The sequence below is a fragment of the Dromiciops gliroides genome, chromosome X, assembly GCF_019393635.1.
Source record: "Dromiciops gliroides isolate mDroGli1 chromosome X, mDroGli1.pri, whole genome shotgun sequence".
NCBI lineage: Eukaryota > Metazoa > Chordata > Mammalia > Microbiotheria > Microbiotheriidae > Dromiciops > Dromiciops gliroides.
Window position 1 is genome coordinate 65,950,233 of NC_057867.1, and position 14,637 is coordinate 65,964,869.

The 14,637-nt window shown below is 37.8% G+C and overlaps 1 protein-coding gene across 1 annotated transcript in view; it reads right to left on the reverse strand.

Annotated features, from left to right (window-relative positions):
- The window catches only part of ABCB7 (ATP binding cassette subfamily B member 7), a 74,544-nt gene that overhangs the window by 16,965 nt on the left and 42,942 nt on the right, over positions 1 to 14,637 (reverse strand). The window contains exons 5-13 of the mRNA XM_043974676.1: positions 14,192 to 14,324; positions 13,413 to 13,681; positions 7,960 to 8,048; positions 7,780 to 7,867; positions 6,718 to 6,892; positions 5,295 to 5,452; positions 4,641 to 4,804; positions 4,361 to 4,490; positions 71 to 242 (exon numbers count right to left, since the gene is read on the reverse strand). Of these exons, the coding sequence (XP_043830611.1) occupies positions 71 to 242; positions 4,361 to 4,490; positions 4,641 to 4,804; positions 5,295 to 5,452; positions 6,718 to 6,892; positions 7,780 to 7,867; positions 7,960 to 8,048; positions 13,413 to 13,681; positions 14,192 to 14,324 (1,378 nt within the window). The remainder of the gene's footprint in view (positions 1 to 70; positions 243 to 4,360; positions 4,491 to 4,640; positions 4,805 to 5,294; positions 5,453 to 6,717; positions 6,893 to 7,779; positions 7,868 to 7,959; positions 8,049 to 13,412; positions 13,682 to 14,191; positions 14,325 to 14,637) is intronic.

A 14,637-nucleotide genomic window follows, 5' to 3' on the forward strand; every position in this document is an offset into this window, starting at 1 on the left:
GGGGTTGAGGGTATGGGGGTGGGGAGTCAACTAAAGGGGCAAAACGAGAGTCTAAAGAGCAGAAAATTACCAGAAAGCTTGAGCCCTCGTTCCCCAACTTGAGTGTTATATCCATGAGGCATCCGAAGAATAGCATCATGTATTCCAGCCAATTTTGCTACTGCATAGACCTCCTCAGCTGAAGCATTCATGTTTCCATACAAAAGATTGTAATAGATGGTGTTATGGAAGAGAACGGCATCCTAGGGTGAATATGGAAAGAATGTTAACAAATACATGACACTTAAGAAAAGGGACTCAAAAAAAAATAGAGAAACTACTGGATTGTTCTTTTGGGATATGTTTGGGCTGTCTACCTGTAGGAGAAAAAATTCTATCTGGTATGTCTTATTCAAGCTATTAACATTTCAAGCATTTATCTAGTCATAGACTATATAAAGTTGTGGATAGATGCTTCATTATAGATTACTGAGATAACCTAAAGTTGTTTGACTTTAAAAAGGCAAGTATCTGCTTTTATATCTTTTAAATTCTTTTGCATCTCCAAAAGGCTGAAAGGCTATCACCAAACAAGGAGAACCACGATCTTCCTATTATTTTAAAAAAAACAACAAAAACTTGAGAAGCATTTATAGTCTTCCTAAGTATCATCATCACCCTAAGGTATGGTTTTAGGCATTTATTCATTTATTAATTCATTTATTTATTTGTTTAATTTGATTTAATTTTTTGGTGAGGCAATTGGGGTTAAGTGATTTGCCCAGGGTCACACAGCTAGTAAGTGTCAAGTGTCTGAGGCTGGATTGGAACTCAGGTACTCCAGTGCTTTATGCGGTTTTAGGTATTTAAAACAGTAATTCTGCCATTAATACTCACACCTCTTATACTGCCATAATTAATGCTTATACTGGAATGGAAGGAACATCTGACCTGAAGACCCAGAAGTCTACTGAGGCACAACTAAGCCCAGTTGTGTGACTTCACCTCTCTAAACTTCATTTTTTCATTTACAAAAAAAAGAATAACACTCCTTAAGTTCCTCTACACCTCACAAGGTCGTTGTAAGGAAAGTAGTATGTGTTAAATAAAATAGGAGCTATTATTTCCAAAGACTTCAAGTTCTAGACACATTAAATAGATATGTTTTCAAGATCATTGAAGTAAAATCCTTGTAGAATTCTAAGCCATAAGATCTGAGGTATATGGATAAAACCATCAAGACCCACATATGTTAAACGATTTGTCCAAGATAAAAATCTTCTGTTTCTAAGGGCTTATCATCTAAAATGTAACAACCATAACTATATTGCTTTCCACCAAAATCCCACATCAATACTTCATCATGACATGGTGACAATTCTAAGTTCTCAAAAGGTCTTGCCATCAAACTGATGATCTGGTAGGTTCTATCAAGCTGGAAAGATTTCCAACATGGGCATGATGATGAACTATGTATCTGTCATCTGAAGATCTAGTTACACACAGAGAAATTCTTCACCAGCCAATCAAATGACAGGACTTTTTTTTTGGTCACAGCAACTAATGAAGACTGTCTCCTAAGGCACTGAGGCATTGTGATTTGTGTTAGTGGATGGAGCCGAACACACTGCTGAAATTACAAATCTTTTGACCATTCATCTTTAAAAATATCCTAGCTCATTATGAAATGAAAAATGGATGATTTTGATTACATTTAATTAAAAAGGTTTTGTACAAACAGAAGCAATGCATCCCAAATTAGAAGGGAGGCGGAAAGTTGGGAAACAATTTTTATAGCCAGTACTTCTGATAAAGGCCTCATTTCTAAAATATATCAGGAACTAAATCAAATTTATAAGAATCCAAGTCATTCCCCAATTGAGAAATGGTCAAAGGACATGAACAGGCAGTTTTCTGATGAAGAAATCAAAGCTATCTATTGCCATATGAAAAAATGCTCTAAATCACTATTGATTAGAGAGATACAAATTAAAACACCTCTGAGGTACCACCTCACACCTATCAGATTGGCTAATATGACAAAAAAGGAAAATAATAAATGTTGGAGAAGCTGTGGAATAATTGGAACACTTATGCATTGTTGGTGGAGCTGTGAACTGACCCAACCATTCTGGAGAGCAATTTGGAATTATGCCCAAAGGGCTATAAAGCTGTGCATACCCTTGCAATACCACTATTGGGTCTTTTTCCCAAAGAGATCATAAAAAGGGAAAAGGACCCACATGTATAAAAATATTTATAGCTGTTCTTTTTGTGGTGGCAAGGAATTGGAAATTGAGGGGTTGCCCATCAATTGGGAAATGGCTGAACAAGTTGTGCTATATGAATATAATGGAATTCTATTGTGCTGTAAGAAATTATGAACAGGCGAGTTTCAGAGAAACCTGGAAGGACTTGCATGAACTGCTGGTGAGTGAGATGAGCAGAACCAGGAGAACATTATATAAAGTATCATCAATATTAGGTGTTGATCAACTGTGATAGACAAGATTCTTCTCACCAATACAGTGGTACAAGAAAGTTCCAAAGGACTCATGATGGAAAAGGCTCTCCAAATCCAGAAAAAAAAGAACTGTTGAATCTGGATGCAGATTGAACCATACTATTTTTTTTGTTTTTGGTGCTGTTGTTATTCTTTTTGGATTTTTTTCCTTTTTGCTCTGATTCTTCTCTTATAACATGACTAATGCAGAAATATGTTTAATGTTATTGTACATATATAACCTATATCAGATTACTTGCTGTCCTGGGGAAGGGGGAGGGAGAAAAATTTGAAACTAGAAATCATATAAAAACAAATGTTGAAAACTAGCTCTACATGTAACTGGAAAATAATAAAATACTTTTATAATTAAAAATATATATCCTAGTTCTTTTTCCTTCTTAGATTCAAGTTTTTAAAAAACTTTTATGATAGCTTTTATTTTTATGTCACCTATATTTGATGACTATATTATAGCCATCCTTTCTAATGAAGAAGCTTTAAAAGGGGGAAGGGAGCAATGTAGCAACATTAACCAATACATCCAAAATTCAAAATTATACTGATGCTCCACTTCTAACTCCTAGCCTTTTCTTGCTACTTCATGGGCATGGCAGAAAGAGTTGCCCAAACCCTTTGAGGTTGCCTCTTTATTGTTTTTTTCAGGATCTTAGGCTTTTATCTTCTCTATGAATTTTTTCTTGATAAAGAAAAATTAAAAGAACCCTTCCCTATTTTACCAATGGACTTCAACTTGTGTTTATGAGGGAGAGAAGTCACAGAATCATAGATTTAGACTTGGAAAAGACCTCAGAGAGGGCAGCTATGTGATGCAGTGAGTAAAGCACCAACCCTGTATTCAGGAGGACCTGAGTTCAAATCTGACCTCTGACATTTGACACTTACTAGCTGTGTGACCCTGGGCAAGTCACTTAACCCTTATTGGCCTGCCTGCCCACCCCACCAAAAAAACTTGGAAAAAACCTCAGAGACCATCTACTCCAAGCCTCTCATTTTTTTTTTAAATGTAATCAACATTTTTATTTATAGTTTGGGGTTCCAATTTTTATCCTTCCTTCCCTCCCTCCTCTTCCCCCTCCCTAAGGTGGTCAGCAATCAGATATGGATTATACATGTATGATGATGTAAAACACTGCCATATTTGTCATTTGGTACAAGAAAACCTGATTAAAAGAAAAAAATGAAAGAAAGGGAAAAAGAGTATGCTTCAGTCTGTTCCATCACAAGTCTCATTGTACAGATGAAGAAACTAAGGCTCAGAGAGGTAGAGAGTCTTCATCAAGGTCATGCATCCTGTGTATGTCAGGGGCAGGATGGGAACCTAAATCTTCCTTTCTCTAAGTCTAGTACACCATGTACTAGAACATACTGCTTCTCTCTACTCTTCGCAGAAAAGAAGCTTAATAAGGGCATGGACAATTGCTTTGCTAACTTAATTCTCTACAAAAGTAATATTTTCTTACATTAAAAACCACAAAGTGGTGGCTGCCAAATTATCTGGCTGTCCTAGATTTTCATTATGTTCAACTGTTCCAAATAAGTTATGCCATTTGGCTGGGACTTGGAAATCTTTTGTTGTTGTTGTTGTTGTTGTTTAGTATTTTATTTCTCCCCAATTACATGTAAAAACAATGTTGGCATTCGTTTTGAAAATTGTGAGTTTGGAAATCTTTTCAGATTGTTTTTGGTTTTTATTTTTTTGGGGAGGTCCATGAAATTTGGCCTACAGTGCCAAACAGTGCGGAGTACCTTAGGACACCTGGTTTTCACCACACTGACTGCTGTTGAGTGTTTGCTCACACAACAACATCTTCTTTTTTTCTCTTTATGATGAATATAAGCAAACAAAAAACGTACCTGAGGCACCACTCCCACAGATTTTCTTAGGCTCTCCAGGCTGACATCTTGTATATTCTGACCAGCAATATAAATTTTACCATTCTGGGGCTCGAAAAAGCGAAATAGTAATCTCACTATTGTGCTTTTGCTGAAATTGGGAAAGAAACAGAAAAGGCAAGATAGTTTAAGTCCAATTGGCATTGGGCAGACACTTTCCAAGTGACTATAATGATGTTATAGTGGAGAAAACAAGTCATGTTGGGAAATCAATGATGCAGAATTTTCTAAAGTTACCCACCCTGACCCACTACCTCCTACAATGGCCACTTTCTTTCCTGCAGGGACTTCAAATGATACTCCATTCAAGACTTTCTGACCGGTAATGTATTCAAAATGTACATTATCAAAAGCCACCGAAGCTGTCTGTGGTGTAATCTGAAGGGGAAGTGCCATCTCTTTGTCCTAGCAGGAAAGAGAAAAAAAAAAACATACCACTTTACCCACTGTTTAGCATCCAACTATGAAGAAAATTTTCTATTTCACACAGCTAAAAAAAGAAAATAATGGGAAGAAAACAGAAAGAGGTAAAGAGGCTTTTAAAAGACTCCCTCCCTCCTATTCTCTTTCCCATTAAAGGGCAGAAAAATTCCTCTTTGAACACTGTTTCTAAGCAACTTTTTTCCATCACAAATTCTGCATCATTCATTACAAACAAAAGAAAACCAAGTGCATAATATAAATACTTAAGTCAAGTCTAAACAAAATGAACCCCAAGCAAGTCCCTTTACAAAAAACTCCTTCCCAATATGAACAAAAGGCTACTATATAGTCCACTTAATGCATCTGGCAAAGAAGAAATTAGTTAGCTCAGTCAGTGAAAAAAGATGATCTCCCTAGTATAATTCTATTCATGGGATAAGACTTAAACACTTAAAAAGAATAAAGTACTTACTTTAATTTGTGTGTCTACCTTGAGTAGTGTAAACAGAGTGTTCATATCAATGAGTGCTTGTCTAGTCTCTCGGTACACAGTTCCCAGAAAATTCAGAGGCAGTGAAAGCTGAAAAAGCAGCCCATTCACCATTACAAGATCTCCAACAGTAAGGGTCCCTCAAAATAAAAAGAATTTAGAGGAAGAAAACAAAGAATCAGTTTAGATGATACTTGCCCGGCTGAGAAAAGCTTAATGTCTACTGTTCTAGAATACAGTTCAAAGCACAGAAAACTGGCAAACTCCTGGCCTATTTATATTTCCAAGTTTATGGCTTACATTCAGTGACCATATGAACTCCCTACTAGATGCATATTACTGTGCCCTAGCACAACAGAAAGGGGTTACATACCGAGATAATCAAGATTAGATTGCTGTACTCATGGAAATTATAGGCTAATTTTGTATAAGTTAAGCAGAAGACAAAAAACTTTGCCATTCCAATATTATGAAACATAAAGTTATGGGAGAGATTAGGGCAAAGAGAAAAATAAAATCCTTTTCTTTTCTCCAAAAGACATAATTCATTCATAGCTTTGCCTGGTATATCAGTAAGCTAGCAAGACATATTCAGCGCCTGTAAGAACATGAGATGTTCAAGAATCAATGGTTAAGTCTTAGTTTGCGATTGAAACTCATGTTTAGGAATGCTACACCTACTATCAAGTTTATAATAAACAAATTAAATGATGGGGATGAAGAGTACTTGCAAGAAATCTTGAAAATGGGGCAAACGAAATATCAAAAGAGATGTCGAGCATTCAGATAAAGAGCATTGCTTATCTTTTATTGGGCCCCATCTAAAAAAAGTAATTGTTAGTGATTCCTTTGTTTTGACCATGTCCCATTTTTAATCTTGTGATCTAATTATCAAATTCCATAACTTGGCAGGACAACAGGAGAAATGAGAAACTTTGACAGTTCATAAAAAACCCTTGTCATACAAGACCCGGATGTTAGAGACATACAACATAGACCAAGAGGAACACCAACTAATAGTAAAGTCAATGCCCCCCTCATGTAGTACTAGGTTTAAAAAAAAGTTGTTAAAAGAAAAACATTGTAAACAATCAGGAAAACATATTCCATTTCAACCAACTAAAATACTCCAACTATATTTTTTGGGTTTTTTTTTAGTGAGGCAATTGGGGTTAAGTGACTTGCCCAGGGTCACACAGCTAGTAAGTGTTAAGTGTCTGAGGCCAGATTTGAACTCTGGTACTCCTGACTCCAGGGCCGGTGCTCTATCCACTGCGCCATCTAGCTGCCCCTCCAACTATATTAAGGTTGCATTTCACAGTCAACAATGGCATGTGCAGCCCTTATATTTGTCTTGGTTCATAAAGGTAAAAAGTAGAAGATAGAAGGTAAAGGTATCCATTACCTGCCACAATTCCCTGACTGGCAAGAACCATTATTGTTGTTAGGCCAACACTGAAAATAGCATTTTGTCCAAAGTTGAGCATAGCCAGGGTAGAAGTGCTCTTCAGTGAGGCAGCCTCGTAAGACTTCAAGAATCCATCATATCTCTGCGCTTCATACTTTTCATTATTAAAATACTACAGGATATACAAGGACAATTACCTTGAGAAAGAGCATATAGGCACCCAACTGACATATCAGAAAATGCAATTTGCAAATCTGTATTCTAAAAACCTTGGGACACTTGCTCAATCACTGACTTTAACAGATACAAAACCATGCTATACTTTTCCAGACCTTATAAGTCTAACTTTAACCACCATTACTAGATGTTCCTGCATGTTGTAAAGGTACACTTTCAAGCTGATCTTTATAGGCCAGGAGAGGCAAAGAATATAAACTCTGGCTCTTTAACATAGAGGATACCATTTGAAAGATGTCAGAAGAACTAACTAGTTCTGTTTTCATTCTGAATCAAATTGGTCCCCATAATTTCACCACTCAGAAATTCATTTAAAAGGTGAAATTTTTTTTTGAGATATTTTATTTTTTCCGTTACATGTAAAGATAGTTCTCAACTTTTGTTTATACATGCTTTACACTTTCAGATTTTTCTCCCTCCCTCCCTCCCCTCCCTCCCCCCCTCCCCTAGACAGCAGGTAATCTGATATAGGTTATATCTATATATATCTATACATATACATATAGATATATATATACACACACATATATATACACATAATAACATTAATCCTATTTCTGCATTAATCCTGTTACAAGAGAAAGAATCAGAGCAGTGATGCAAAACCTCAAAATAGAAAAAAAAAACAACAGCATAAAAGGTAAAATTTTAAGATGGCACCAAATGAAAGAGGCAACTTTCATCAAAATGATTACTCCACACCCCCCCCACACACCCCATTTATAGTCTACAAGATTCCTCTTGAAAATCGGGAAGATATCTGACTTGCACTAGGTCTTCGTAACAGTGTTAAATGTAGAAAAGCATAAAGCAGTGCATTACCTTCACAGTTTCATAGTTCAGCAGAGAGTCTATAGCAGCATTACCTGCATCATTATCTGCCTTGTTCATTTCTATTCTAAATTTAGTCCTGTAAAACAAAAATGGGCAAAGCCATGAACAATCTGTTCCACCAAGGGAACGTATCTCTAAATCCCAACTGGCTTCTGGGCTACAACTTACCTCCAACGTGTGACTGCAATTGTGTAAGCTGTGTATGCACTCAATGTTCCCAAGGTGACAAGTGCAAACTGGGCACCACATTTGTAATACTGGGGGAGAAAAAGAGAAACAAGAAATAGATACTGTTCCTTATAGAAAATGAACTTCCTGGGGCAGCTAGGTGGCGCAGTGGATAGAGCACCGGCCCCGGAGTCAGGAGTACTTGAGTTCAAATCCGGCCTCAGACACTTGACACTTACTAGCTATGTGACCCTGGGCAAGTCACTTAACCCCAATTGCCTCACCAAAAAACAAAAAAACAAACAAAAAAGATTAGAAAATGAACTTCATTCCTGCCAAGATGGCTGTCTGAATAGGAGGCAGGCTGCTGAGCTGCTGCATACCTACTCCAGCAAAATCCTCTACTTCCCTCCAAATCAAGTAATGATTAAGAAATCCAATGAGAAACAACAGTCAGCCAGAAGCCTGAGAGCAATATTAAAGGGAGGGCCCTCTAGTAAAGCAAGAACCAACCCAATTGGATACGGCCAGGGACAACTCTGTAGTAGACTGCAATACTCTGAATCCCAAAATAGCAGTAAGTGACAAGCCTGGAGCTGACTAGTTCAGTGCCTCAGCACTCAGACTGAGAGAGCACAGGCCCAGGGACTCATGTCTTTCCCTAATATTCTGTCCTGAGACACCAGAGAAGGCCTTGAAGACCTAGTACCTCTGAACTTCAAAGATCCAGGTTGCCTAAACAATGGGAGGTGGAGGTCAGTTCCAAGGGACTTTGGGCAAGACCAAGCAGTGCTTGACCAACCCACTGAAAGGCACAACATGAGAATATATAAGCATGGAGGAAGGAGTGGGGGGAAATGGGGGGGGTGCATGAGGCACCTCACTCATTTTAAAACTGACAAAGGAGAGCTGAACACACATAGTTTGGTGCAGGAATACAGCAAACTCAACAGGAAAACAAGCTGAAACGTGGAAGGGGATGAGGGAGGAAGGAATCAGGGACAAAGAAAAAAGATAATACCAGTAAGGAGAGCCAAAAGCAAAACAAGCCTCCTGATTCTAAAGAATCACAGGGGGAGGAAAACAACTCTAAGAGGGTTGCCTTAGTTTGCTTCTTAGACAACTGGAGAATGAATGGCTAAATAAATTGTAATATATAAATATAAATGAATTTATTCTACCATAAGAAATGGCCAAAGAAGCGAGTGCAAACTGACAAAGAGAAGTAAGCAGAAATAAATTTATAAAAGAACACTGAAAAGAAAAACAGCTTCCCAAGAAGCTTTCAAATTCTAATCAATTTCATGATCAACCTTTTATCTAGAGTACCTATGAAGAAGAAGGTTATCTATCTCTTTACAGAGAGGTGATAGAGACAAGATGCAGAGATACTTGTTTTTGGACATAGCTACTATTGTGCATTCATTTTGTTTGACTATGCTTAGTTATTATTTGGATTTTTTTTTCTTTCTTCCTTTTTTTTCTTCATGAAGTTCATGAGCAGGAGTGAGGGCAGGAGGAAGAGGTGTCAGCGTGTTGGGAAAGAAGGGGAGGTTAGCATAATAATGGCCTCCAAAAGAGGGCCACTGCAACACTTTTTAAAAAAAAATGTACTAAAGAGAACAGAAAAATAAGTTCAGAAAGAAGCACAGATAAGCAGGACAGTTTTGAAAGTAATAAGTAAAATGTATTACATAGTTTTTGTTAATAAGCAAGTGCTATGAAACTGGGTTTCAGACAAAATCCTCTTTTTGTGTTCTGCTGTACATAGGAAAATGTTACTTTTTTGGTTTAAGTTCAAAATAAATAAAATTTTAAAACCTCATTTTCCAACTTCAGTTGAATAAAATCATTTTAATAAAAATTATGTTAAGAGGAAGATTTAAAACTGAAAAACTACAAATAAATGCAAAGCAACACCTAAAGCAATTACTGTAGATAAAAAAAGTTCCCTCATGTAGGCTGAGAATTGATTAGAAGAGTAAAAAAGGCTGAATGTAGAAAATCAGGCAACTCTCTCAATGATCACAAACTGTGCCTTTAGACGAAAGCCCATCTTTCCACTACCAATATTCTCCTACTGCTGCTATATCGCTGAGAATCATGGAATACCACGATCTCTAAAGAATCAAATTTGTGGGTGACCCCCAAGGGCAATAGAAAGATTTATGATGACGCTGAGTAGGCTATGGCACATTATCAATGATGATCTGTTTGTAAAAAGTGGCATGAAAGACATCGTTAATGACATGTATAACCAGCAAAGCTGGCTGGTCACGTATGGTGAGAGAAGTACTGGACAGTCCAAGAGCTGCACTGCTATCTACGAAGTGTTAAAAGACCCTGAGGAAGGCCTCCAGCACATTAGGTGAATCCTCTGGGGAAGACTCTCTCTCTCTGTACACACACACACACACACACACACACACACACACACACAGTGCAACCTCACAAAATGAGGAGACAAGGATGAGTTGGCAACCCTGCACCAGTGCAGAAAGACTCCATGTATGCCTGACAAGGGGATGACCATCTTTCTAGTTAAAAAGGTTTGCAAGGGGGCAGCTAGATGGCGCAGTGGATAAGCACCGGCCCTGGATTCAGGAGTACCTGAGTTCAAATCCAGCCTCAGACACTTACTAGCTGTGTGACCATGGGCAAGTCACTCACATTAAAAAAAAAAAAAAAAAAGGTTTGCAACTCCTCAACTCCTTACCCTTCATATCCAAGTCTGGCTGATTCAACCTCTGCAATGGCTCTGATACCTAACCCTTTCTCTCTACTCACATCAAAACCATCATAGTTCAGGTCTCATCATTTCCTGCCTGGGCTACTGCAATAGCTTCCTAATTGGCCACAGCCAAACATATTTCTAAAGTCCATGTTTGACCTTGTTTGACTCCCCCCCAATACAGCTACAATAGCTCCCTACTGCCTCCAAGATAAAGCAGATGCCTCTGCTTTACATTTAAAACCCTTCACAGGGGGCGGCTAGGTGGCGCAGTGGATAAAGCACCAGCCCTGGATTCAGGAGTACCTGAGTTCAAATCCGGCCTCAGACACTTGACACTTACTAGCTGTGTGACCTTGGGCAAGTCACTTAACCCCCATTGCCCCACCAAAAACAAACAAACAAACAAAAACCCTTCACAAGGGGCAGCTAGGTGGCGCAGTGGATAGAGCACCGGCCCTGGAGTCAGGAGTACCTGAGTTCAAATCCAGCCTCAGACACTTAACACTTACTAGTTGTGTGACCCTGGGCAAGTCACTTAACCCCAATTGCCTCACTAAAAAAAACAAAACAAAACAAAAAAAACACTGCGCAAAAAAAACCCCTTCGCAATCTAGCTCTAGGCAGCACTAGCTAGAGGGAGTGAGGTGATGTAGTGGCTAGAATGCTGGGCCTGCGGTCACTAGGAAGACTCAAGTTCAAATCCCACCTCAGACACTTCCTTGCTGTGTGACTTACCCTGGGCAAGGCATTTCATTTCTAACTGCCTCAGTTTTCTCAATTGTAAAATGGGAATAGTAATAGCACCTATGTCCCAGGGTTCTTGAGACCTGAGGTACAAACTCTCCCTGGAGTTCCCTAGTGACTACTTATATAATGCTCCCACTATGAAATTTGTCACACCCTGTTACCATCTCAGCATGAACACCTAGGGCAATATCTGTTTGAACAGCCTCAAAAACAAGTGGTCAGCTTTTGGGGGTGGGTGGCAATTGATTTGCAAAGCTAGTAAGCATCAAGTATCTGAGGCTGGATTTGAACTCAGGTTCTTCTGACTCCAGGGTTGGTGCTCTATCTAACTGTGCCACCTAGTCACCCCAACCCCTTTTTTAAAAAATCGCTCTGCTATTCAGTCTTGAGAAAGCAAAGGTACAGGTGCTCAGAAAAGCCAGATTGACTGACTTAGTGATTAGCCAACAAGGATTCAGCTCTGTATGGCATCAGCACCAGACCCTGCTGGGAGAACCAAAATTGACAGCTTATTGAACATGCATATACTGTTGAGCTCTGGACAGATTTCACAGCCTACATCAAGTCCAGCTGTGCATGTGTGCGTGTGTTTCTCTTTCTCATGACCTTTCTTCTTCCTCTTCTCTCCTATATACAAGACTCAATATCATAGACTGTTTTCCTTTTCTTCTGATGTTTTTCTCTTTCTTTATTGTTTTTGGTCAATAAGGGTTAAGTGACTTGCCCAGGGTCACACAGCTAGTGAGTTTCAAGTGTCTGAAGATGGATTTGAACTCGGGTCCTCCTGAATCCAGGGCCAGTGCTTTATCCACTACGCTACCAACTAAGTCTCTAGTCCAGCCCTCAGTGTTAAAGTATAAATATTGGGGTTTTTTAAAAGCTAAAAAAACCAATCTTGTTCATCAGCTATTGATTGATCTATGTTTACTTTTCTGTGTATGTTACTCAGATTCCCTCCTCAACACCAAACACAATATAAAGGCCCTTAAGGGCAGGAATTGGGTTTTCTGTCTTGAATCCATAATGCATACAGTTTTTAATAAAAATTTGTTGAACTGAATTTAATTTAATTACTACATTGATTTTTATGATAATGTAATGAAATAAGCTTAAACATAAACAAAAACTTGTTCTGAAGTACAAAACCTTTAGCTCTGAAATATTATGTGGTATGCCTAAATGCTGCATAATGGCCTCACACATTTTCCTGTCATCACTGTTGTGGAACACTATATATACTGTCAGACATGAGATGTGATGGTTGCTTTTGCTCAACTTTTTCAAATCTCTATTACAAAAGGAAAGCTTACTGAAAAGAAGAGGGTTATACTAACAAATGAATATGATATAAAAAAGCATCAGTTAAATAAAAAAAACAATAGGAATATTCAGTTTGCTTAAATGCCATGGAGAGAACCTTAGGCATTCTAAAGTGAATCAAACTGTTATTCCAAAAGTTTTTTAAATTATCTTATTTTGATTTGACTTCTTTTTTTAAAATACCATTCATTTCTGAAAACAACCCTTCTATCCAGCAAGTCAACCCTTTAACAAATATTTTAAAAGATTTTAAAAAGCAGTTCATTAAAATTAACCAACTTATAGTTCTATACGGCTTATAATATATGCAATATTCCACAGAGGTCTTTGACCTCTGCCACAAAGGGATGAAGGTTATACCCATAGTTTTAAAGATCCCCCCCACACACACATACATTTCAAGAAATATTTGATTTAACAAAATTAACAAGAAAATAAGTTGGGCAATCCATTGGAGTGTATGGTAATAAAACAGGACCTGTCTACAAATAATACAAATGAAATTACTCTTCAGGCTCATAATGGATCACCTGACTTTTATACCTATGAGCACGGAATAGTATATGGACCTGAAACAGTGAATATCTATTAAAGAGACTGTATTTGAGGTGTAAATAAGGTCTTTTTTTGTATGAATGAAGGTAGCACTTACCAAAATACCACTGACAAGGGTCACTTCAAACATGATGGGAAGAAGATTAAATACTAAAGCGCTCAGGACAAAGCTGATACCCCTTGTTCCTCTGTCAATAGCCTTTGACAGAGCTCCTGTCTGCCTGCTTAGGTGGAAACCCAGGTCCAGGTTGTGAAGGTGGAGAAAGACGTTTCTGGCGATTCTGCGGATGGAATTTTGGGCCACTTTACCAAACACTGCATTTCGAACTTCATTAAAAAGAGCAGCTCCAGCTCTTGATACACCATCTAAAATAATATTTCAAACAAAAAATTAAAAGGAAGGGAATGTAAAATGCAAACACCTATGACAGAGATCGTCCTATTTTTAAACTTTCTATATCGTCAGCAGGTACACTGGAAGAATACAAAGAACTAACGTACAATTAGTACATTAATTAAGTTAACTGAGTGGAACTAAGTTCCACCAAGAAATAACGTACAGTTATAGATTTTGCCTAACAAACCATAAATAAAAATTTACTTCGCTGTGGAAGGGATCTTAAATGAGCATTTATTATTGGAAGTTTCTGTCATGATTTATATTTTGTTCTAAGATTTGAAAAATATAACTCAGGGTGCAGAATCTGGGAATGGATATTAACATGAGGTTTAAAAACTAAACAAAACCACCCAAAAGAATAATAAACACATTAAATCCTAAGGTGTGTTAGTAATGAAAAGGTTATATCAGCTCATCTAAGACAAACTCCTTCCAGAAGAAAATTAACACCTGTAGACAGATGAAAGAACACTTACAGCCAATCAGAACTGCTGTTGCCATGGTTGCAACTGTATTTGGTGCATCACTCAAGTTTAACATGTCTCCTGACATCTGGTTGAGGTTGTCGACTGCATATTTAAACATGAAGGGAACTACTATATTCATGGCCTTTAAAAAAAGAGGGGGAAATTATCCATACTGTGCTGAAATATTTATTCATAAATGCATAAATATGTACTATATATTATTGCCTATTTTCTTATTTGTAACTTAACCACAACGACAGTAGGACAGTTCTGACAGAAAAAATACTTGATACTGGGAGCAATAACCCCAGAGATTGTACTTCCCACTGACCCCAATCTGGAATATTTATTTACAATGCCATAAAAATGATTCAAATGTCACTTCCTCCATGAAGACTTCCCAGTTCAACTTAGCCAGAAGAGATCAATAGGATCATGGGATTTAGAGTCAGAAG